The sequence below is a fragment of the Sapajus apella genome, unplaced genomic scaffold, assembly GCF_009761245.1.
Source record: "Sapajus apella isolate SASKATOON/1434 unplaced genomic scaffold, GSC_monkey_1.0 scaffold45, whole genome shotgun sequence".
Classification (NCBI taxonomy): Eukaryota; Metazoa; Chordata; class Mammalia; order Primates; family Cebidae; genus Sapajus; species Sapajus apella.
In genome coordinates, this window is record NW_022436985.1 from 19,438,694 (window position 1) to 19,465,102 (window position 26,409).

Genomic DNA, 26,409 nt, shown 5'->3' on the forward strand with positions numbered 1-26,409 from the left:
AAGGAAAGGGAGGAAGGGGAAAGAAACCAGGTGGTTTAGCTCCAGGGCCCAAGGTCTTAGCCAGTGGGCCAGCTCCCCACGACATCTGTGCCTGCAAAATGAGGGCAGCATTTGCCCTGAGGTACACATGGTTCTATCATCAGGCCTTTGGGAATAATATAAATTTTAAATAGACAAACAAAACATTGATACACATATAAGAATGGGCTAAATTCTACTCATTCTCCTTTCAATGATTACAATCTTATGAGCTACTCATTTTAACATAATCTTACATGGTGTGTTGTTGGTTGTTTTAGCTTTCCCTCTTACGGACTCTCATATCTAAGATTTGTGTACACAGTTCAGTGGTCCCACCAGAATGGAACAGAGGCTGAAAAGAGGGGCAAGATGAGCATGGAAGAATGTTCTCAGGACCTGGAGAGTTCCACTTGATCCAGTTTAGACTCAATACCTGAGTTTTTAAGATGAGTCAATGGAACACTGTTTTGGTAGAGGGAATAGAATAAATCCAAGGCAAATGGTACCAAAGAGCCAGGCAGTAAGAATGTAAGGTCAAGTATTGTGGTGGGGACGGTGGGAAATGGAAAACAAGGAGCATCCACACATGGGTAAAGCCTGGCCATCAGGCTTCAGGTGATTAAGCAGTGGGCTATTAATTCCTGGAAATGAGTCAGAGCAGGGCAAGTGGCAGGAACCGAAGTACAAGCCCAGTCCTAGGACTACAGAGTAAAGAAGAGTAGGGTGGGATGGGCAAGAGGGGATGTCAGCCAGATCCAGCTGTTGGCAAAGGAAGGACACATAGGGGTTAAAGCAGAAGTCTGAGTGCCAGGACTAAAATGTGAGCTTTGGGTACCAACAGGGTGATCACTCTATGGCCGTACTTGCTGTGAAAAAAGGCAACCTGCACCTGTCTTCTGTTTAGGTTCACATGAAAGCTAGATAGTGCTAAGCCTTAATGTACAGTGATCAAAGTATCAAACTCCAGAGTTGGTGAAGGCAGAGGAAATGAAGCAGGGACTCGTATGGAGTGCATCATGTGGCCTATAAGTATACCATTATTCAATTTAATCATGCAAAATATGTAACAATCGTATTAATATCTGCACGCATGTTTATATGCAAGTGTGTTTGTGCATATACTGCTAAACTCAAGAGAAAAGAGAAAATGATAAGGGCCCCTATGGGTAAGATTCTGGGGCAGGAGTGTTTTCCTTTACTTCCTCTGGTTTACCTGCTTGTACTCTTCTGTTGAAGAGCCATGCTTATCTGCTATTTTTTTCCACTCTGCCCTACACTCAACATAGTGAACATGAATATTAATCAGTTGATTTCTGGTAATTAGTTTCCTGAGCACAGCATTCACTTTCTTTGGGTTTTGATGGATCGATAAAGTGGCAACTTATCCCAATCATCATATAAATGATCCTGCCAAGAAGAATCAATCCAGAAAAGCCTGTTGTTACCATAAAATGGCAGGCTTCTTTCTGAAAAGTTTAGCACATATTAGAAGAGCACCAGCTGAGTGACTGACTTCCAAGGTCAGTGGTGAAAAGTCACCAAAAGGGGTACAAGCACGAATATTGCAAAAAATTCCAATGCTGGGAAAGCTTATCTGGAAAGATGATCTTAGCACCAAGACGGTACATAGAAATTGATCATAACTTTGTTTTTAATTTTTAAGATCCTCTCTCTCTCTTTCTCTCTCTCTCCTTTTGCTCTGTTTTTCTTCCTCCTTATTTTATGCATAAAAATGCAACCAGCCTAAACTAAAGCAAATTGGTTTAATTCCCTAGAGGGAGCCTGAATAAATTTTCCTAGCAACTTTCTACTAGAGGCATTTGTGTGTGGATATGTGGATGGAATGTGAAGCAGAGAGCTATGTAAACCAGTAATCAAATGAAACATTACCCATTTCAAAATGCCCTAAGCTAGCATTAGCATCACCAATTAAAACAATGCACATGGGAGAAAGGAAAATGCCCCTTCCCCAAGAAAAGGCACACGTATATGGTATGTGCATATTTCAGGGGACGGAGGAGTAAAATCTAGGGGGAATTAATTCCCTTTTAAAAGCAAATCTGTCACGAGTGCTAGTAGGAGGTCTCTTTGGTGGGATAAAAGAAAGGAGTGGCCAGGCGTGGTGGCTCACACCAGTAATCCCAGCACTTTGGGAGGAAGAGGCGGTGGATCACCTGAGGTCATGAGTTCAAGACAAGCCTGGCCAACATGTGAAACCCCATCTCTACTAAAAATACAAAAATTAGCCGGGTCTGGTGGTGGGCGCTTGTAATCCCAGCTGCTAGGGAGGCTGAGGCAGGAGAATCACTTGAACTCAGGAGGTGGAGGTTGCAGTGAACTGACATTACACCACCGCACTCCACCCTGGGTAACAAGAGCAAAACTCTGTCACAAAAAAAGAAAATAAAAGAAAGGAGTAGAGACATTCAATAATTTCATCAAATTAAAATTTCAGCTGTTTACCTAAATTGCCCAACCATTAAACACTTATAAAGGTATTTGTATGTGCCCACTTTGAACCTGTTTTAAAATAATAGGTAAATAAAACATGATAAGCTACAAACACTAAGGGTTCTTTTCTCTTTTATGGCTGATACTTCTATTGGAACACTGGTCTTTGAAAGACCACCAAGTGGTAGTATGGTCATTCATTCATTCCTCATTCACTTGTTCAACAATGCTGAGAAGTTTGTGCAGCCTTTGATCCTGAGGATATAAACATGCAGAGGATATTCTTTTATTAAAGGTCCACCAAATCAAACTCAGAAGCTATTCTGCCTACCATATTCTATAATATGACTGATCACAAAACAGGCCCTGTTACACTCATACCTCTGTGGCATAAACAGTATTAGTGTTTCCTTTCAACATGGTTTTCACAGCCCCATTAGCTCCACTTCTAACCATGACCTGGAATGGAGGAGGGGACTGTCAACCTCCTCCACACAGGACCTGTACATGACTCGAACACTCATTTGATTAATTGTACAACTGATTCATACTATGCACTTAGTCTGTTTAACTTCAATCATTTTCCTGCAAATAATTTTCCTGATAATCTAACCAAGGTTGTGAAAGAGAGGAGCATATCAGCTGTCCCTCAGATTGGCCCACCTTCTGATTCCCATCACTGATCTACCCTTACGTTCAGCTGCAGAGAGTAGCTATCACAGCTCCCTGGTATGATGTCTAAGAACTTCCTTTGGTCTATTGGCCTTTTCAGGTTTTCCTGCCACCACACAACCTACCTTAGTTTCTGGGCACATCTAATGATCTGTTCTCCTGAAGACACACTCATATCTCTGCCCCTTGTCTTTGTTTTCACCATTAACTCTGATATGGTTTGGCTCTGTGTCCCCACTCAAATCTCCTCTCAAATTGTAATCCCCACGTGTGGAGGGAGGGGCCTGGTGGGAGGTGATTGGATCATGGGGGCAGTTTCCCCCATGCTCTTCTTAGGATAATGAGTGAGTTCTCACAAGATCTGAGGGTTTAAAAGTGGCACTTCCCCCTTCACTCTCTCTCTCCTGACACCATGTAAAATGTGTCTTGCTTCCCCTTCGCCTTCTGCCATGATTCTAAGTTTCCTGAGGCTTCTCCAACCATACAGAATTGTGAGTCAATTAAACCTATTTTCTTCATTAATTATCTAGTCTCAGGTAGTTCTTCATAGCAGTGCAAAAACAGACTACTACAAACCCCTTCTTCCATTTCTGCATTTAAAACATTTTTATACACTTACTTATTAAACTTACACTCATAATTATAATATCTATTGAAAAAATGGCCAAGTATAAACAACAAATTAAATTATTTTATGACTGCTCCCACCTCAAGAGACTATTATGATATCAAGAATTTCAACTAGATCTCAATAAAAAATAAAGGTAGGCATGTAAGTCTACTAAAGCATATTGATAAGAAAGTAACTAATAAGGTTATTAAAACAACATGTGTCATTTCTCTAATCCACTGTTCTCCTTATGCCATCAGAAGTCTTGTTCAGAGTTTCTTCTCTCATTTCAAAAAATGCATACAGTGATATGGGTGGCCCCATGTCACTTGGTGGGGTCAGAGTTCGGAGCTGTCTTGGTAGCTGACCCAGCTGTGGCCCAGCCAGAGATTACCTGCACAGGAATGGCGATCTCGGTAGAAGCCGTCCCCACAGGTAGACACACACTGCCCGTGCTGCATCAGCAGGGGAGGCTGGCAGGATGAGCACTCCAGCCCACTGGTACACGTGGAGCACTGGGGTTGGCAGGCTGGTTCCAGATAAGATTGAAGAAAGAGAAAGGGATTGTCTGATTAGCTGAAAGACACCACCCCCATGTCAATGCTTACACAGCCCAATCCTGAGGTTCTGGGTCCCAAACAGAAAATACAGAAAAATAATTTTAACAGTCATTATCTGTAAAGCACACAGTTTGTGTCAACTGCTGTTTGAAGTGCTTTACATATGTGAATGCATTTATTTCTCACAACAACCCTAGGAGGTAGATATTATTAATCTCAACTTTACAGATGAGCAACAGACACAGGGAGGATAAACAACTTGCCCACGGTCACATGAGGCTGGCATTTGAAACCAGGCAGTTTGGCTGAGGAGTCTTTGCTTTTTTCTTCTTATCCAATAGCCCCTAATACCTCTGTCACTCAACCTTTTAGCAAGATCTCTTGCCCTTTTTCTACCAATACAGTATGAAAGAGATATAAATAACTTTCAAAAAGGTTGAAAATTATATGAATTAGGAAAGAAAGTATGGAGGAGTGAATAATTACAAAAATAATAAAAGCAGCTCTTATTAATCCTTGGCTGTATCCTAGACATCGATCTAGGCACTTAACATGTATTAAAACACTTGACCCTTACAACTACCCCTTGAAGAAGGTGGTGGGATTACCCTCACTTAACAGATAAGAATATGAAAGATGCCGGGCGCAGTGGCTCACACCTGTAATCCCAGCACTTTGGGAGGCCTAGATGGGTGGATCACTTGAGTCCAGGAGTTCAAGACCAGCCTGGCCAACATGGCAAAACCCCATCTCTACTAAAAATATACAAATTAGCTGGGTGTGGTGGCAGGTGCCTGTAATCTCAGCTACTTGGGAGGCTGAGGCAGGGAGACTTGCTTGAACCTGGGAGGCAGAGGTTGCAGTGAGCTGAGATCATGCCACTGCACGCCAGCCTGGGTGACAGAGTGAGACTCCATCTGAAAAAAAATAAAAAGGGAATATGGAACCAGAGAGAGACTGAATATTCACAAATATTCACAGTAAGGTATAAACCTATATACTTTTAAATGGGTAATTAACATTACAATTCAGAAATAAGGGGACTAGCAACTAAGATTTGATATCAACCAAGTCAGCTCTCCCAAGTAAGGTCTCCTTCTCAGATGTAGCATCATGAAATGAACATAAACCTATTCTGGATCCTCTGATAGCCCATAAGAGATAAGCTCTGTTATCCACTATCTGTGTGATATTGAGCAAGTTAGTTAATTTCTCTGTCCCACAGGTTCCCCATTTGCAAAATTAGAAAGTTGTAGTAAATAATCTTGAAGTGTCAATTCTAAGTTTCTATCACAGATTAATTGAATGTTTTAATAAATGAGCCCAGGTATCCTGATGATATTACTATCTTTGAAAGTCTTCCAAAAACAAAACAAAAAATTCAACTATGACTACCTAACAACCTCCACATCACCTGTCTCCCAATAAGAACCAAATACCTATACAATGTCAGAAAAAGAGACTTGCAGGTAGAAAGGGCAAGTAACCTATAGATGACATTACTACCTTTTAGAGGTTTTTAGATGTTGTGCATCTCAAAAATATGCTGCATGCATGATCCCCTCCTTGACAATATTGAGCCTCAGTTTCAGAATTGCAACCTTTGGTGAGTCTACCTCCCACACCCCACCACCTCAGGGCTGTCCACTTGGAGCCATACCTAAACAGAGACTGCCAGCTTGGTAAAATCCCAGCCCACAGCTATGCACACACCGTCCATTCTGCAGTAACTTGGTAGGATCTTGGCAGAAGTCACAGTGGTCTGGAGATTGAGAGCAGGTCAAACAATCTGGGTGACAATGAACTGAAACCAAGGGCAAAGAAGGGGAGAACTCAGTGAACTCCATCGATTATTTCTCTTACATCCTTCAGAAAAGGATACACAAGGTGTGCAGCATTACATAGAACATGAAGAACAGAAAACTACGGGACTTAGATATGAAACACTCTCCTAAATTACAAAAAACAAAAACTGAATTTTAATACAAGATTGCAAGAAAGTGTTCTTTGTCTGAAATATCATCACTGTCTCCCATAGTCCCAAAATGAAGATACTAAAAGAACAGCTACATTAATGCCTCTACCTGCTGGAATGCCTCAAGAAACAGATTGACTACTTCCATAACATATGATTTAAACAGATTCAATAATTTATGGTACGTCAGATGTTCTTCTTAAGCTTTGGCATGTATAAACAGTTCAGACATAAAACCTACAATATTTGAAAATAGTTATTTTTATCTAAGAAAAAATACAACTAGTTTTCTTTTTTTTCTCCAAAATTTCAAATCTCATTTTCAGTAATTGGGGTTATCACTGAATTTAGTGGTAATTATCAGCAAAAGAATTCTTTTTTCAGGCTTTGAAGTTGTCAAGGACCTGATTTTCCATATATATATTGCATAATAATATGCTAAATGTTTGTTTTGGAAAGCCCAGAGAGCCACTTTGGTGAAGGTAACATAATTAAGCCATAAAGTTGCTTTGCTTTTTCCTTGATAAACTCTTCAGAAAAACATTGTGATTAGCCAAAATAAATTGAGTGCAACAAGAGCAACTGCCAATATGAAAAATTGTGGTCCATGAATGAAAACAATTAATTATGAAATATGAATGGAAGAAAATGCCACTTCTCCAAGAGAAACTAAGCTTATAGGCAAATTACTAGTCAATCAGAGCAACTCCAGTGCCTGCCAACAATTATTAACTGGAACTAATTCAACCCCAGGTGATTTGAAAGCAGAATTGCAGAACAAGTAGATAAAATTATCTTTTGGAAAAAATTAATGAGTCTTTAAACTTTAAAAACTCATTTGAGAACTCCAAAAGAAACCATCTGTTTAATAGCTCACCTTAAGAAAAAAGAACACCCATAACAAACTTTGAGAAATTATTCTTATATTTTCAACAATGGAAGACAGATTTACCTTTAGAAGTCTTCAAACATTATGTTTGATTGTTGCAATAATTTTGCAAGATACGTAAGGCATATTTTATTAACAAGAAAATTAAGGTTTAAGAGGGTCAATGACTTGCCCAAGGTATAATTTGTTGAGTTTGGCAAGTACACAGACAAAGATTAATTAGCACCATTTGTTAGAAAAATTATGAAGAAACGAACAAATCCATCGGTTAACTAAAGAAAACGAAGCAACGGGGTGGGGAAGAGGATCTCTGAGCTGTTTGGCAGTAAAACTATCTCAGTAAAAACAGAGGAGACATGGACCTACCTGATGTGCAGTCTGGACAGCACTGTCCCTTCACCTCTACAGCCAGTGTGCCCACGGGACATGGTGGACAAGAGGGCGCGTAGCAAGTTACCTGAGCCCCTTGGCACTCACACACCTTGCAAGGGCCATCTTCCCACTTCTCTCCCTCCTACGTAAAAATGTAAAGAACAGCACTGTCATCAGGGTGCAGTAATTCAGAAGAGAGTTTGCACTGAGGAAGTTACAATTTCCATAAGGACAAAGTGAAAGAAGCTGATTAGTACTCTGCCAGATCTAACTCTGAAATAGAACAATAGCAGAAGAGTACTAAATGTAAAAGGACAGAATTTCTCTTTCCTTGTTTATAATGAGTTTATTTCAATCTAGAACACCAGATGAAAGATTGTAGGCACAGTCAAAGAGAAGCTGTGAAAGTATTCTAGGACAAACAGAACATGTAAAAGGCATTTAAAACTTGTTTCTCAACCTCTTTCTCCAAAAACATCAAAGGAGATTACTATGTACCTAATGATTAGCAGGTAAGTTCAATACAATACAATACAATCTCTAAATTAACAGTGGGGCACTTGGTTAAAAACCTGAATTTCCTTATGGTTACCACAGTAAGAGTTAACAGTTGAGTCATTAAATTCTAAAATTTAAAACTTTTGCAGGCCTACTTTTAATGGGCTGTAGATGTGCCCTAAGCTTTCACACACTAAAATACTCTTTTCAGCCAAGCAAATTATGAAAATAAACATTAGTAGTCAGCAGAGAATCCAAAGTGAATTGTAAAGAACAATTCATTTTTGCTCACAGGAAAGAGACAGAGGTTCTTATCAGAAGGTATTGGGGTGATAAGGGAGGTGAAACAGTAGAAAACAGGAGAGCAGATTTTAAAGTAACAATTTTATAAAATGCTTATTAAGCCAACAGACATTAAACATTCCAAACAATGTGACGCTATTTGGAAGAATGAACATTAAATGTTAGAAAACTGAGCAAGACTATCTTGAGAAGGCAGAAGTGCTTTTCTTCCATGTGAAGGCAGACCCGTCTCCAGACCAGACCCCTTATTGTAAGATTCTTGTGTTAAATGTTTGCATTTTCCCTTAAAAAAAAAAAACTATATAACATTGTCCTGTATTCAACCTGGAGAAAATAAACTTGGATTGTTTCAGGAATTAATGCTTATAAACCCAAGAAACTCTTTCTTCAGTACTTTGCAGTATATAAAACTCTACTGATGGTTAAACTGAGTTTTCTAGGCCAGAAAAAAAAATTAGGGAGAGAAAAATATCACAAGAAAGGGAAAGAATCTATGTAGGTAGGAGCTTGTGGTTAGAGAAGGTAATTATCAACTGCATAAAACAGGCTAAAGAAAAGAGTAAAAGTTCAATGGATCAAAACCTGAGTTATCACTAAGATTCTTAATTCCTGATCACAGTGTCATCAAATACGGCTGTTAAAAAAACTAAGGGACTAAGTTTTCCCGTGATATTTCATGCAGATCATTACATAAAACAATTTTATAATGATCTATGTGCAAGTTAAAAATCTATACTTACTGGAATACGTTTAACTTCACTAGCATTTGAGGACATCTAGGAACAAAGAGAAATGTCTTTATTATGCCACTAAAACCACAATTAGGTTGATCTATTTATTTTTTCATGAGGAGTTATCCATTTTTCCCAAGTAACGTGCAACTTTATCCATTGGTTATGAATAGAAATGAAATCTATCTTATCAAAAACAAGAAAAGCATACTAATCTGAGGTGAAAACAACATGCCTAGGAAATATTTCTTGCCCAAGACTGCAGTGCACAGCAAAGTAGAGACTGAAACCTAGAGCTTGTACTGTTAACACTACACAATACTCCCTCCCCCGAATGTACAGAAACACTGGTAGATTGACAGACATAATATACCCAAATCACACACACACACACACACACACACACACACACACATGCACACACACACACACACACACACAAAGTGTGGAGGAATCAGTTCACCAAATCTTTTATTCCTAATTCATATACAGTAGTTCCCCCTTATCCATGGCTTCACTTCTTGCTGTTTCAGTTAACCCTGGTCAACTATGGTGGGAAAATACAAAATGGAAAATTCAAGAAATATAAAATTCATCAGTTTTAAATTGGATGCCGTTCTGAGTAGTGTAATAAAATTTCAAGTTGTCCTGCTCCATCTTACCCAGGACTTGAGCCCTTCCTTTGCCCAACATATCCAAGCTGTAGATGCCACCTGCCCATTATTCACTATCCATCTCAGTTATCAGAGCCACTATCTCAGTCTCACAGTGCTTACGTTCAAGTAACTCTTATTTTACTTAATAATGCCCCAAAGTCCAAGAGTAGTGATGCTGGCAACTTGGATATACCAAAGAGAAGCTGCAAAGTACTTCCTTTAAGTGAAGAGATGGAAGTTTCCTTAACAAGGAAAGAAAAAAAAATTATGATGAGGTTGCTAAAGTCAAAGGTAAGAACAAATCTTCTGTCTATGCAATTGTGAAGAAGTAAAAACAAATTTGTGCTAGTTTTGCTGTTGTACCTCAAACTGCAAAAGTTAGAGCCATAGTGTGTGATAAATGTTTAGTTAAGATGGAAAAAGCAATGACTGTGTTGGTGGAAAACGTGAACAGAAATGTATGTCAACTGACAGCAATCAGGATCAGTACTATTCACAGTTTCAAATATCTAATGGGGACCTTGGCACATATTTTCTGTGGTAAGTGAGGACCTCTGTAATACTATTCTGACTGGTCAATGAAGCAGTTGTTTTTATGATCAACTGGCATATTTTTAAAAACACAATGAATTTATCAACATTCCAATACCCAAGATGAAAACTATGGACTACATAAATAGGGAAAATTTGAAAAGATTAAAATAAATATATTTCCTTTGGGTAATATAAAAGTACAAACACAGAAAAAAAAAAAACTTAGTAAATAGAGTTTTACCCCACATCTAATTGAATAAAATTCTGTCAATGCTATCTACAAAATAAATTTAGAAACCGATCACTTTTTACCAAATTCACCAATTCCTGCCTAGACCAAGCCACCATTGCCCTTTGCCTGGACCATTACAAAACCCACTAACCAGGTCGTCTACCTGCAGTCTCATTTCCTTCTGCCATTCACCCATGCAGCAGCCAAAATGGTCCTTTCATGACTTAAGTGAGAGTCCAGTGCTCTTCTGCTCAAAACTCTCCAGCAGCTCCTAACTGCCTCAGGGTAAAAAACTGGCCTCCAGGCTACTTACTAGACCTTAAGGCTGGTGCCTTTCTCCCTCATTCATTAAGTTCCCACCAGACTCTGATTTCTTGAACATGCCAAACACACCTGCATCTCAGAGCCTTTGCATTTCCTAATCCCTCTTTCTGGTATGTTTCCTCCTAGGCATCCATGTGGCTCCCTCCTTTCAGGCCCTGCTCAAAGTTTTCTGTAAGTGAAACCTCCTGGTTCATTTTACATAAAGGAACACATTCCCCCCACCCCACCCTCCTGCACAGCTAGTGTCTAGCCCACTTACACTGCTTTATTCTTCTAGGTAGTGCTCCTCAGTACCTGACGTGCAGTATGTGGGGGGTGTATGTGTGTTTTCTATGTCCCTGAACTATAAAGTATGCCCCACCATGAGAGCAGGAACTCTGCCTGTTGTATTCCTTTCTGTGCCCCAGCGCCTGGTGCACAGTAGGTACACAATAACATTTGTTGAACAAATGAATGGAAAAAAGAAATAAAAAAGTAATGTCCCCTCAGTAGATTAATTTTGAATTAATTTTAAATAGTCTTTGGTTATTAGACTGATACTCACAAATTCTCCATTTTCTTCATAAACACAGTAACCATTCCTTGAAATGCATTCAGGACAACACTTTCCATCTAAGTGAATTAATTCTTCACCCTGTAGAAATAAGGATTGCAGTGGCACATATCAAATTAACATCTCCAGGTAGAAGGGCTAAATTGCGAAGCAGCTCGCTTTCCTGACTGGAATGAGAAGCCTGGCACACCGTTGGCTCTAGCCCTCTCCCTACTTCATCTTCCCCTGTGCTGTCTTCCCATGGGAAGTCTAGTCCACACAGCACACGCCTCCACGTGCTTTTTCTTTCCTGTTATGATGAACACTTACGCTCTGATCCTTCCATAATTTTCTACCCATGACCAGGAGTTCACGTGAGTAAGAAGGATGGCCAACATTAATGTTATAGTCTAGGAAAGTTATCAGATTCAGAAAAGGATTCCTTAAACATACAATTTGTGACTTTAGTTTCATTAACAGAGCTCAAATCAAACCACCACTTTTCCCTGAATACAAAATCAGATGCATCCCTTTATGCACAGATGTAATCTTAGGCATAAATTAAGTAATAGAAAACTAAATTTTACTCAATATTCTGAAACTCTTACTGTTAGCCAGATCATATCAAAACTATTCTTAAAATCATAAGAGGAATAATTTTAATTTATCTACCCTGGAAGATTTGCAGGGTAGATACTTAACTTTCCAAGTCTATCACTTTCATTTTCCAATTTCAATAATTTAAAAAATTTTATTTTTTTTTACAAAATAATAAATACTTGCTGTAAAAATGTAAATAATCTGGAATTCTGTAATTTAGAAAGTGTAATTCCACTGAAGTCCCATCTCCCAGAAAATCTGTTAAAAACAATCTCTGTTTACAATTTGTCATGTGTATACACTAACATCTGATCTATATATTAGTACTCTACGCTAACATATAATATCTGTAGTCTAAAGAGTATTCTTAAAGCACTTTTCACTTTCAAAAGATATATATACTTTCTAAAGAATGGTAATGTTTCCCCAACTATTTAATATTTTAATTTGGGGCCTGCATTATATTTAAAAGTATGTAGAAACCATGTTAAATGAAAAATGAATAAAATAAATTTGCATAAACAGAATAATCACAATGATATTTTGTCTAAAAACACTGTACTAATGACAAATATTATAAAAGCATTGGTTGTCTCTGGATGCACTGGATGTCTTCGGTAGCGTTATATAGATGGATTTTTAAGTCTCTTTTCTACTTTTCTTGAGCATTCAAAATTTTCTAGAATGAATATGTATTATTTTTAATGAGAGCAAATTAAAGGTTTAGAAGAAACACAAAAATACATAAATGATTATAATGATTTTGGAGTTATACAGATTACTGTCCATTAAAATTTCATGTCAATCAGAGGCCCATAGGAAGCAGTAGGTGCTGCAGAGAGCAGATGTATTTACATATAAATTGTTTTGCAGAAACATGACAAATCAGTTGGTAGTGAAGGCATAACCCAGAAACCCTGAAATTTGCTTTCAAAGCATATAAAAGAGTTTATATGCATGTAATCTAAGCCACTTAAAACAATATTTTGAAACAAGACCAACTATGCATACTTCCGTAAAAGACAAAACGCATGAGAGATTCTTGAGTGTCCACTAAAATACATACAGACAAAACTGAAAAGTGACTTCCTATCACCTAAATGAGGCAAAGAAAGTGGTTGCGGGGGGTAGCGTGGGAGGGCAGGAATTGAAGAAATTGAGGGAGGGAAATTAAAGCTTGTAGCAAAATGCACAGAAGAGGGTAGGTACTCCATAAATGTGAGCTGGCTTCCCCTGCTCCACTGGAGGCAAATTCCCTCAAAAGCGAGTTTCCTTTTCTGATGAGCAGGTTAGTTAGTCCAATCCCAGTCTTTATACTGGTGGAGATAGTTATGATTAGGTAGGGAAGGGATAGAAACAGAAAGGCTGTTGTTGACCTTCAAACACCACTGTAACAGCAAGCCCTGCCCCATGGGGCACAAGGATTCAGTTTTGGTGAGGTAGGAAATTGCAAATAGATTTGCTATTTATAGAAGCAGCCTGAGTGCCCCCCAAACCTTATCAGGTCACTGCAGTGGGGAGTTTGCTCCAATTAGCATTTGACTTTTTAGTAAAATTGCTTTCAGAAACAAACATATTCTTTTCTTTCTAAGAGGATTCTGTCCCATAGGCCAGATGGAATTGCTACGCTTTCCCCACTTAATCATAACTATAGCCACCCGACCAATGACTGAGATTGGACTAACCTGCTCATCAGAAAAGGAGACACTCTTTTGAGGGAACCTGCCTCCACTGGGGCAGGGAAAGACAGCTCACATTTACCATGTGCCTAACCTCTCCCGTACATTTTCTCCCCATTCCATTTTATGCTTCAGATGTGAATGCTAGGTCCCCTTCTTTAAAAGGTTATTTGAATTCTTCACCTGAATTCATGTTCAAAGACATCATCAAATCTAGAAATATGTAAATCGTTATATTGTGCTAGCCTACCATTGATTTGTTTATGCTTCAATGTTTATAGAGATTTGGCGGAATATAGCAAAAACAAAGATCAGGCCATTTTCTTCTTTTTTAACAACAACAAAAAACTGCATGTTTATTTCAATGCTATTCAGAACATTGCTGATGATAACCAATGTGATAATGAAGACAACGGTGAAGCTGCACACCTTTGCCTCTTTTAAAAATTTACTTAACTGTACTTTCTGACGTGCTTTGCACTTATACTTAATCCACCCTTGGTATCCAAGATCAGAAATCAAAATGACCTTGATATTTTAGAGAAGGAGGAAGGCAGAAAGTGGGGTAGAACTGAAAAAAAAATCAATAGGGCATTTCCACTGCACCCCTTGGCAGACACAGGCATTTCCTCCGGAACTCCTAATATATTTAACTCATTTTTCCATTGGTGCCCATACTGTGTTATAATTTTTATTTACATAGCTGACTTCCTGAAAAGCCTAGGAACTCTTAAGGTCATAACGTGCCTTATTCATCTTTTTATCACTAGTGATACAAGCTAAGCAGAAGTTAGGAAGTTAGTACATCCAGGCTTTAACATGGATATTAACCAGAGCTATTTACAGAAGCATGGCAAAGAAAGAAGCCTAAGAGATATTTTTCATCAGATTCAATGTCGGTCAAAATTGCACTTCTGGTAGAGTTTCTAGTTTAGAACCCAGGGCTTTAAGCAAAACTTGGGAAACATGGAAGTGATACGGAAAAAAAACTATTTAGCTAGCTAAAGATCTAGAGAAATAGGCTAGAGGCATCAGAACTCCTCAATTCATAAAAGAAAAGGATCACCCCTGTAATCCCAGTGCTTTGGAAGGCTGAGGCCGGTGGATTACGAGGTCAGGAGTTCAAGACCAGCTTGGCCAATATGGTGAAATCCCATCTCTACTAAAACTACAAAAATTAGCCAGGTATGATGGCAGACGCCTGTAATCCCAGCTACTCAGGAGGCTGAGGCAGGAATCGCTTGAACCTTGGCATTGGAGGTTGCAGTGAGCCAAGATCATGCCACTACATTCTAGCCTGGGTGAAAGAGTGAAACTCCGCCTCAAAAAAAAGAAAAGAAGGGCCGGGCGCGGTGGCTCAAGCCTGTAATCCCAGCACTTTGGGAGGCCGAGGCGGGTGGATCACGAGGTCAAGAGATCGAGACCATCCTGGTCAACATGGTGAAACCCCGTCTCTACTAAAACTACAAAAAATTAGCTGGGCATGGTGGCACGTGCCTGTAATCCCAGCTACTCAGGAGGCTGAGGCAGGAGAATTGCCTGAACCCAGGAGGCGGAGGTTGCGGTGAGTCGAAATCGCGCCCTTGCACTCCAGCCTGGGTAACAAGAGCGAAACTCCGTCTCAAAAAAAAAAAGAAAAAAAAAAGAAAAGAAAAGATGGCAGTGAGGTGGAAGTAACTAGAAAGGGATGAGACAGTGTTATGGGGTGACTTGAGGAATACTGAAGTGATCTCCACTTTGGCAGCTAATCCTCATATTCCCTAAGAATAGCCAAGAGCGCCTGGTTCATGCCACCAGGGTCAGGTGTCACAGCTGGCAGCAGCAGGCAGGCAGGCACGTGGACATGTAGAAACACCGGGGATATGGGTTAAACGCTTTTCTGTGACTGAGACTCTGTTCAGATCTGACTGAAGTTAGGCAGTTAAAGGACCCACCCTACCAGGATCCCCTCTCACACATTTTCATAAACTCTAGGATGTTAGCTAAATTAAGGCCTTAGGAAATAAACTGAGGTCCTTTGGGTGGACTGCCAAGGCAGGGAAGCCCAGCTTCAGCCAGAGAGAGAGGAAACAAAAGGGCCATGATTACATGTTCTTCTCATCTTCATCCAACTCTCCTGAATCCCCTAACATAAAGAAATGAAAAGGCATGTAGGGGGAAATAAATCTGCAAAAGGACCCTCTTTACTTAAATATGTCTCAACTCTGTCAAGACTTACAAGTAGGAGACAGTGAAAAATAACCCTATCAATGACAGCTTTGTCTGAAAGGTTGTTCCTCCTTAGGCTCAGGAGGAGCTGAGAAGTGGGGGAGAAGAACTAGAAAGAAAAATGCCTTCACAGGAACCCAGGGCTCCAGACCTTTCTAATTTCCCCCTCTAGTCAAGTTCACGGCCCATAGGGAAATTGGTGGGGCGGAAGGGAGTGGTGAGGGAGAAGGAGACAACTTTAAAAGCAATTTGTTTTGTAACGGGTCAAAATCAAGTTCAAAGAGAGAGAAAAAAAAAAAGTCATTTCCCTCCAACATACAGTACATCTATAGTCCAAACAGAGGCTGCTTTGTTAGAAGCTTCTAGAAATTCTGCAGACAGCAAAGGTTAACAGAGGTCAATGGAGTTAATTGTTTATAAGGTTCCCTTTGCTCTCTCTTAAAAACAAAAACCATGTTGTTTTTCCTGCTCCACAGAAGCAGCACCTCTCTGCTGGCTCTCATTCTGCTAAATGTTGTCAGTGGGGCCTACAGCAAGAGCCCATCAACCAGCACACCTGTGGACCCTGTTTCGCAGCTGGGGCGAGCTGGGCAGGCCATCAGCAATGAGATCCAGCTGTGCTGCCTGATAGGCTAATGTCCCATATCATGTCCTTCCCTTTCATGTGTCTAGCTCAGGGCTTCCAATTTGACCAGATGCACTGAGAGCTAAAAGCTCCTGGGTGCTGTTCCAAGCTAATCTGAACAAACAGTTACATTCATTTTAAATCACGGAATCTTTATGCTAGAAGGTCCCGGGAAACATGAACAGTCAATGTGGACATCCCTGCTGCTGCCAAGAAGTAAGGAACAGGCAGGGCCCCTTACTATCCATTGGAAAGAGCTGCAACGGTCCGAATGGAAACGCCTTTGCTTCTTACCCGGGCACACTCCACTTTGGCACACTCTCCAGTCTGGCAGGTCACTTGGCCATGATCACAGATGCAGAACTCACAGGCCAAGCCCTTCCACATTTCGTCCTGGTACCGCACAACCCCATCGTAGGAGCAGCTCCCGGCAGAAGACACACATTCCTCACAGCATTGCCCATGACGCCGAGCCCTGCTCTGACCCTAGGACACAGGCAGCAGGGTGAGGGATGATCCTCAAGAGACAGTGAAACACCCAGGCCAACAGAGGCAGGAGGACCCAAAACACCAAAGCTCTACATGGCTCTCTTCCCAGCCTGACCCATGATGGGCAGGTTCCCCTGCACCTCAACCCTTCTTCCCAGAAAGCACAGCTCTCATATTTTTATGTAACTTTCTGAACATTGTAAAACTTTTGCTTCCCCCAAAAGACATGGTGGAATAAGAAGTACAGTACATTTATTTAATGACCCAGTATAGCGCTTAGACAGTAAGGTACACATTCTCAAATACCTTTCCACATCTCAGGGGTGGGCAGGCCTGTTTGTAACACCTGACTTCACCCTGGTCACATACACACGTGCTGCAGGCGTTTTCGCTCCACTGCTCACCATGCTGCATGAAGACAGGAAAGAAGAATGTGGAAAATCAAATGTTCCATACATCAGATAGAAGCACTGACACATAAAACATCCAATTTTTATTACAGTTTAAAGCTGAGCCACATTGAATATACTCGAGAAAAGATAACATTTAGATAGGAATAGCCTCTATGAAAACAGTCAATAAATGTACAAAGGGGACTTTAGATTTTCATTCACCTATATTCATTTGACAGGTGTTGAGGGCCTGCTCTGTGCCAGGCACAGAAAGACTCAGGACACTGAAATGGGCAGGAAGACCTTGTTGACTGGCTCACCTGTGGCATTCTTTAGCTCTTGCCTTTGCCAGGATACCAGCTCTCACTGCCATATACTCACTATGCCAGCTTTCCTTGCAGCTAGGGCATGGACACTGTCCAACCAGAGGGGACCTCAGGGGAAATTTGCTAGAGTGGTGGAGGTCAAAGTGAAGACTCTCCTCCCACGTGAAAAAAAAAATCCCACCCCTCTCTTCTTCCAACCTTTAGTAATAGCTGTGTGAGGATAAGTTGCCTAGGGCTGAAGAGTCTTCTTGGGGATGGGAGGGGACAAGATGAAGGGCAAATGCCAACATGTTAAAGGTGGCAGGTGGAAAGATCAAAAGAGCTTAGATCCTTGAAGGCATTATTGAGACCTGAATTGATAAACCCTGCAGCTGCCCCACTCCACCTCTATACTTTGTGTTAGATGACATGATTAATGTTAGCATTTTAGCCACTTTTAGAGTAAGATTTCTGTTCCTGGCAGTCAAAAATGCCATCAAAGATACAAAGCCTGTCTCTTCAAAGAAGAAATCAGTCCAACATAATCCTGCCCAATAAAAATACAAGGCAAGCCACATATGTGGCCACTGCGTCAGACAGCGCAGATCTAACGTGTGTCAAAATACTCTCCCAATTAGTTACTTTCATTCACATTTCAAGTGACCTGTCTAGAATTTGTGAGACACCTATCCCCTAATACTTAGTTTCAGATTTTCTACTGAGAGTCATGATCCCAATTGCTTTTAGTCCTTTTTAGAGTGGCTGGCAAGTAAGGGAAGTAATTGAGTTTATTTTTTATGTGTTCTTTGCTTTTGAATAATGTAACCTTTTTCTGGACCAGTTGGGCACTGCCAAGACAGAACATTCACTTGTTCATTCATCCATTCATTCCATTTGTTGAACTCACCTTTATTTGATGCCTACTACGTGTTAGGTACATAGTTATCCAGGCTACCCAATAGTACTTCTGAGTTTGCAGGTTCTACCACCAACAGCCTCTCACCTCCCTTCCCTATCTCTTCTACCGCCCCCAGGTTTTCCCCAGTGTGAGATGGCAGGGGTATGAGGGGACTGTCTCTGGATATCAATGCATAAAATCCAATCAAAGCATATAGACACCCCCAGAGCCTCAAAGCTAAGTGTAAGCTGATGGTAACCAATAATAGCCCTTTTTTCCCCTTCGAGATGTGTGAATAGTAAGTTCACCAAGGTTCGTGAACCAGGTGCTGCTTGCCAGCACATTCCTTTATATTTCTAATCCCCTTCAACTTAATTTTTTCATGCAAGTTTTCCGTGAAGAGAAAAGCTGTTTATGTACTGAGTAACTAATCCTGGCAGAGTCAGACATGACGGTGGCGCTTATGGTGGCTGGAGGGGGTGGAGGGCAGATGTATAAGGACAGATGTCAAAACACCTACATGGAGAGCATGAAAGCTTACCTTGTGTACTTGACCAGCTGCAGAGCAGGATTGTGCAGAGCACTGCGGGCAACATTTTCCAGGGACTCGGACTACAGTCTCATCCTTAACACCCAGAATAGGAATAATCCATCACAGAGAGATATTAATTAGATCCACAACAGCAGGAAAATTTCATTCATAGCCAACTAAATCATACACCCCAAGGATCTATAACAGCACTTGCCTCTCATTTAACATTTCTTAGTCACCTGGGGCTCTGATAAGAATGAACACTTCCAAGGTCAGTGTGCCCTTAAGAAGTGCGCACATGCCTCAAGTCCTGTCTTCTTATGAAAACAAAGAAAAGCACAATTAACAATAATAATGGTTCTTGGTGTCTCCCAAGCACTGTTCTAAGTACTTCACATGACCCTATGAGTAGATGCTCTTGTCCTTGCTTTACAAACAAGAATAGTAAAGACCAGAGAGTTGTGTAATTTGTCCAAGGTCACACAGCTAACTTGGTAATGGTAACTGGCTGGCAGCAGAACTTCTAAGTATCGGCCATATCAACACTTAAGAACATTCATACTCCTGCTGGGTCATTCTGAAACTCAAAAGTGAAGATATTCTTCCTTTGATAAGCTACTTCACTCTTATTTTTCATATATAAATGTGTATATTAATGTAAATAAATGTATACATTTTTATATGTACATTGGAGATGTCTTTCACATGAAAAAAAAACTATAACTCATATCTCTAGCTATCTAGGAATAAGCCAGTGTAGAGAAATGTGGGTGACAGATTAAATGCCCAAAGAACCCTTTCCCAACCGCCCTGTCCCTACATTCTCACCTCTACCACAAACACCGCCCCCAGAATATCAGAATATTTGTCTCTGCTGCACTAAGAATAATTTTCTTTCTTTGATTTTTATTAATGCCAAAGAGTCAGCCTCTCACTTTGACTTAGCACCACAGTTTTCTTCAGTGTCGGGAAGGGAGACAAATGAAAGGCAGAAGAAGGAGTAAGAACAAACCAAGTCTCAATAACTAAGAAGTGGTAGACCTTATACAGAAGATACATCTAGAACAGTTGTCTTCACTTTCTCTTATGAGGAGTACAAAACATAATTTTATTGTCATTGTTACTCTGGTATTCATCCTGAAATAACAAGAAGGTCAGTCTACTTGGGAGTGGTGGAATCGCAGACTTTAATTTTTGTGGAAAATCCCAGTCATACCTCAGCAGTTCTTTAACCCCGTTATATATGATCAGTTGTATTCATGTATTACTACCTAACTGGGATTTATCTTAAATGCCTGAACCACTGGAATTAAATGGATAACTGCTTTTTCTGTTTTAGGTTGTTTTATGTCTTTATTTTTTTATATGCAAAGTATTATAACAATTGATGTTTAATGGAATACGTGGAAATTGAACTTGCACTGAAATCGTGTAGCATTTCTTGACTTCAGACAGACCTCTTCAGCTTAATAAAATTTCAGTGAGAAAATAAAGGTTAGCTGATGTCACACTATTCAACAACTTTATTATAATAAATGAGCTAAGCCTTACACAATGTCAGACAAACAGGGAACAAGTGTCCAACTCACAAATCTTGAATAGGCATAGAGTTAGTATCAATCTATCTTAACCAACATGGAGTAGACCCAAGAACTGTAGCAGAGTCCCCATGAGTATATGCAGGGAGGGAGGTATTACCTGTATGGTGGTTGGTACACGGCAAATTGTGTTTTCCAAATCTTATTGGCAATACCCAGTTATACATGATATTAACCAAAACAGAATCTTTCTTCAAAAATATAAACCAACAAGAGCAGGAAGGAAAAGCATTAAAGAGAACATTTTCAGGAAACAAGAGAACTGCATGAGAGCTGAGATCCATCTGAGCTGGTGCTTTACAGCCAGGACGGGAGAGGAAGTAAGAAGAAGCTGAGAGGGGAGGTGGAGCGGAGATTGGAAAGGCTTTTTGACAGTACACTTCTGTTGCTACCATAAGTCTGAATTCTATCATTCTGACCTCCATATACATGTCTTTCTAACCATAGAGTCTAATATGGGGGCCAACAAAAAATGAGCCGTGGGCTAAATCCAGCCCACTGCTGTTTTGGTAAATAAAGCTTTACTGGAACATAGCTATGCCCATTCACTTATATATTGTCTATGGCTGGTTTTGTGCTACAGTGGTATAGCTGAGTAGTTGTTCCAACTGTGTGGCAAACACAACTAAAAACGTTTATCTGGTTCTTTATGGAAAAATTTGCCAACCCTAGGACTAACATGATGCCCTCAGTAAACAGGGGCTTAGTACTAAGACATATTACTAAATCCCACTATAATTTGGGGTAGGACTATCACTAAAGATATATTCGATTATGGTTTTCAGTATTCCTTAAGTTAAAATATTTAGGATAAAGAAGTTTATAGTGTATTATGGCTCAAAGTTCTTGAAAAAATTTCTCCCCAGCACAATACGCTTGAAAATACAGAAAGAGACAAAAACTCTACCACCAAAGAGTAAAACAAACAGTCCACCTCCTGCCATTGCCAGGAGGAATTCCCACTGACCCTAAGACATCCTATGACCTGCCATTGCTGTGCAAGCCTAAATAGAAATAAGAACCATCATCTCTTCCCAACTTTCCACCCTCCTAGGTTGAACAGAATATGACCTTCCTCACTCTGTTGGAATGTATGGTCACTGCTGTTTGATGCAAAGAGCTAGCCCTAGCCCTTCACCTCCCTTAATATCTTTCTTTCTGCATATAGTTGAAGTCCACGATGTCAAACAATAAAACATGAGTGGGAAGCATGTATGCTGGGGAAGCAGAAAGAGTGATGAAAAGCAGTGAGGAAGGAGAGTGCCCCAGTATAAAGAACCACAGTCAGAGAGAGACATGGAAAGAAACTTCATAGCAGTGCAGGCTGAGGATCTGAGTTTTTTGTTCCATGTGGTCAGCATGTAAGAGGGCTGGGCAGTGGAGAAAGGAAAAGACATGATCTCCATCAGCGTAGCTACACTAAGTAAAAACTTGCCAGATCCTTGGATTAGGAGACATGCTTATTACCTAGCATCTGGTTATAAATCCACTTACCCTTGCAGCTTTCAAACAATGACAATAGACTGATTTTTCTTGATGAAGGATGAGTAAATAGAAAGAAGGGAAAACCCTCTGAAGAATGATCAGTAGAAAAGGAAAAATATCTTCTACCTATCCTAAGTTCATAGCTGAGGCCCCTATAACAAAAGACAGATGAACAAGAGAAAAGCCTAAAAATGTATTTACCTTTTATGTGACACAGAAACCTTCATAAGGAAATAAAGGCCCAAAGAAACAGTTAAACCTGTGTTTTCTTAGAGCAGCTGTGGCACAGAATGGATAGTCATTCCATTGGGCAAAAAGTATGATCTAATAATAACATAAGGGAAAAATTTGCAAGGCCTATTTGTTCAGATTTTTTTCTGTGTCCTTGTATCTTTGGCGATAAGGGTGTTCCTTTTGTATAACGTATAAGGATAGGACCTCTCACGTGAGAGACTTAAAACCTAATTTAGGGAAAGATCTGAAAATGCTTCCTAGGTTTCATGACCTGCTTCAGGGTAGAAGGGTCAAAGTGATTTTCCTGCTACTGCTGTTTACTTAGATTCCTTCTGCTTAAAATGTTCACTATGCCAACATGCTATATTTCGGGATAGCAATGTCCAGAACCTCATCAAAGACAAAGGAGTAACATTCTGAAGATTCAGAGAAACAGCAGACTTCTGAAAACTATTTACTACGGATCTAAAAATATATATTTAAAAACCATTTTGTAAGTTCAGTAAGATGCAAGAATATGCAGACTTTATCAAACAGAAGCAGGAAGCAATAAAGAATAAACAGGATAAAAAGTATATGAACCAATAAAAAGAAGACTTAATTAAAGCAAAATTGTCAAATTAAAATCAATATTAGAGATACAAGATATAAACTTAAGAAACTCTCCCCATGCAGAGGAAAGGCACAGTGAAAAATGATTAAAGAAAACGTGATTGATAAAGAGAAGGAAAGAAAGAGGAGCAATCTAAGAGTCATAGATATTTCTGGAGAAGTGAGAATAATTGGAACAGATATGATTAATCAAAGCCATCACTGAAGAAAACATTTCAAAAACTGGAATACAGTCTAAAAGAGCTCCATAATATTCTATGCAAAAATTTATAAAAAGATACCTCAACTAGAAATACTTTGAAAGATGTTTGAATTATAAAGGTAAAGAAACATCCTACAAGAATGCTACAGTGTAAAATTAGCTGCTTATAATAGAATAGGAAGCACGCAAACCTCAGATTTCTCCTTCATGGCACTAAATTTCAAAATGCAGTGGACAGGAGTCCATAGGATCAGGATGGGAAGAGATTATACTCCTTCCAAATTTTAGATCCCTCCAAATTGTCTTTCATATATGAAAGCAACAAGAAAATCATACTCAAATATGTAAAGGCTCAGAAGACTTACCAATCATCTATCTTTCTTTTTTTTCTTTCTTCTTTTTTTCTTTCTTTTTTTAGACAGGTCTTGCTCTGTCACCCAAGCTGGAGTGCAGTGGCATGATCACGGCTCACTGCAGCCTCAACCTCCCAGGCTCAAGAGATCCTCCCACCTCAGCCTCCCAAGTAGCTGGGACTACAAGCATACACCATGAGGCCCAGCTAATTTTTGTATTATTTGTAGACACAGGGTTTTGCCACATTGCCCAGGATGGTCTCGAACTTCTGGGCTCAAGCAATCCACCCCCATCAGCCTCCCAAAGTGCTGGGATCACAAGCGTGAACCACCATGCCTGGCCCATCTATCTTTCTTGAAAAAACATAAAAAGATGAAGTTCAAACTACTCAGATTAATTAATGTTAGATTTGCTAAAATTATATTATTAAAAATCTCTTAAGAACTCTTATCAGACTACACAAACAATTTCAGTGAGCCTACAAAAATGTGGAAGGGTTATGGTTATGGCTCTGTTCACAATGCATCCGGACAAAAGTTGAAAGCAGGCAATTTCAGTATGAATTTATATCCTTCATTAGAAGAATAACCCCTTATATGAACATAAAGAATTTCTCCTTTTGTCAGGGATTATCACCAACTTCTAAAATGTAATTATAACTATGCTAACAAACATATCTACATTTTCTTACCAAAAGACTGAAATGAATTCTTTTCCCCCCTCCACCACCAAATCTATATTGGTCTTTTTGAATGGTAGAAATATGGGTGATTTTTTTCCCTTTCTGCTTGTCCACCCTTTCCAAACTTCCCTTAATTATTACAAAATTTCTTTTGAAATTTAAGAAACAAAAATAAAAACCTTTAAAAATTATGAAAATCCTTGAAGACAGGTTGTAAATTTTTGCAGCGTTCAAGCCCTGAAAATGCATTTCTACTGATACACTTGTGTTTTCCTTATATCTAATGATGTAATATATATACAATTCTTGAAAGGGTTTGATGTTAGCAAACATCATTATTGTGATTATTATTAGGCTGGTGCAAAAGTAATCACGGTCTTTGTAATGGCAAATGGTCTTTGTTTGCCATTACAAAGACCATGATTACTTTTGCACCAACCAATATTATGTATAAATGTGTAATTCATTATTCTGGGAGTAGTAGGGTACTGTTTAAAAATATAAGTCACATATATTCTTCTGAGACTGCAATGTAGAACTGTTTAGGTTAAAAGTGCTGATAGCTTGAGCAGGTTACTTACACTCTGCACCTCAGTTTAATCAGCTATAGAATAGAAATAATAATAATAGCTCCTACTTTGTAAGGCTGTTATAAGAATTTAAAAGCTCTTATAATTAACAGCTGACACATAGTAAACACCCAAAATGGTGGCTGTGATGGTGGTAGTGTTGGTGGTAGTGGTAGGTATGGTAGAGGTGGGATGTTATTTTCCAACAATAGCACTAATTTGATAGTACCCTTTTGCATCATCAGAGCATCCAATATATTTGTTAACAAACTGTATCATTAGGTATGGTAAATATCCAAAATTTAATAGCGACATTAAATTGAGAAAAATGGTTATAAATGATCTGACAACTGAATTTTTTTAACGTATGTAATGGCAAAAATATAGACAATGATACAACGGTGATTAAAATCAATCTATTTCCAAGTCTTCAGAATTGCTTGCATATTAATTAGCTCTAAAGTATGGTACCAAATTTCATGTTTTTACATTATCTATATCAATGCAAACTGTAAGTGAATACTGCACAAGAAGTTAGAGTTTATGTTTCGTGATTTTTAAGATGAGAAATAGGACTTTCAATTATTCCAATATCTGGTTCTGTAATATGCAGTCTGAGGTGATGTTTTTGAAGATTTAAAGCAGAAGGTTTCCAGTGGAGTCTTCTCTCCATTCCTCCTTCACACCTTCCTTATTGTTAGGGTGGCAAACTGCCTAATTATCCTTCCTACCCAAGAGGACCAAGACCCAAAATGGGCTTAATCAAAATGCCTCAACACTCGAGTGTCCTCCAAACGTAAAAGCATTAGAGCAAGACACTGTGCAACTCTATCAACAAACTCATCTGCAATCTCAAAGCAAGGACATAGCTCTGTGATGAATTGGATAAGACATGAGCACAGTAGTTGGCATGCTGTGGATAATACAATCTAGTCTTTCAATTAGATACATTTCTCCTTTATTTGGCATTTAGCATTACTTGTCTAATTGACTTTTGTCGCCTTTAAAAATATTGCCCAATTGTCACAATATGCTATGTTATTGATTTTGTTTTATTTGACACAAAGTACTGCTTTGTATCAACTGAATGTTGGCTTCCAGCTTTTCCTTAGATCAAAAAATGAGCTATTTTTCAACTGGAGGCAAACTCCTTTCGTGGTTATCTATCAGCTGCCATGGAACATCCATTGGAGCCTCTGGAAGAGTAAAAAACTATAATATAAAATATCATGTATGCCACATTTATTTGCAATTGATTTTCTCTTCTAAATTTGTGTGAAGAGTCTAATGTTTTGCAAATCAGATCAGCTTTAAATGAACAACAAAATCCCACTATCTTAAACATCTCCAGAGAAAATCCTTTGATAATTTGAATCATTATCCTATAAGAATTAAATGTACATCTGGATAATCATGTTCAAATATATGCATTATGTCTTTAAAAAGCAGACTATACCTATGCATTGAAAAACAATAACAAACCTAATCACATTATTAAATTTTCCAGATGTTTAGCTTGACATTTTGGATCATCTGCCATTACAGCTGGAGGCTTCCATGTGTGAATCCTCAAGGCTCAGTTGCA

At 39.3% G+C, this 26,409-nt stretch overlaps 1 protein-coding gene across 3 annotated transcripts in view; it reads right to left on the reverse strand.

Moving 5' to 3' along the window:
* The window catches only part of FRAS1 (Fraser extracellular matrix complex subunit 1), a 464,791-nt gene that overhangs the window by 247,367 nt on the left and 191,015 nt on the right, over window positions 1–26,409 (reverse strand). For all 3 annotated transcript variants that reach the window (XM_032239833.1, XM_032239834.1, XM_032239832.1), the window contains exons 7-14: window positions 19,098–19,181; window positions 17,268–17,369; window positions 16,767–16,958; window positions 11,373–11,462; window positions 9,092–9,127; window positions 7,545–7,692; window positions 5,975–6,118; window positions 4,149–4,283 (exon numbers count right to left, since the gene is read on the reverse strand). In XM_032239833.1, coding sequence (XP_032095724.1) covers window positions 4,149–4,283; window positions 5,975–6,118; window positions 7,545–7,692; window positions 9,092–9,127; window positions 11,373–11,462; window positions 16,767–16,958; window positions 17,268–17,369; window positions 19,098–19,181 — 931 coding nt within the window. The remainder of the gene's footprint in view (window positions 1–4,148; window positions 4,284–5,974; window positions 6,119–7,544; window positions 7,693–9,091; window positions 9,128–11,372; window positions 11,463–16,766; window positions 16,959–17,267; window positions 17,370–19,097; window positions 19,182–26,409) is intronic.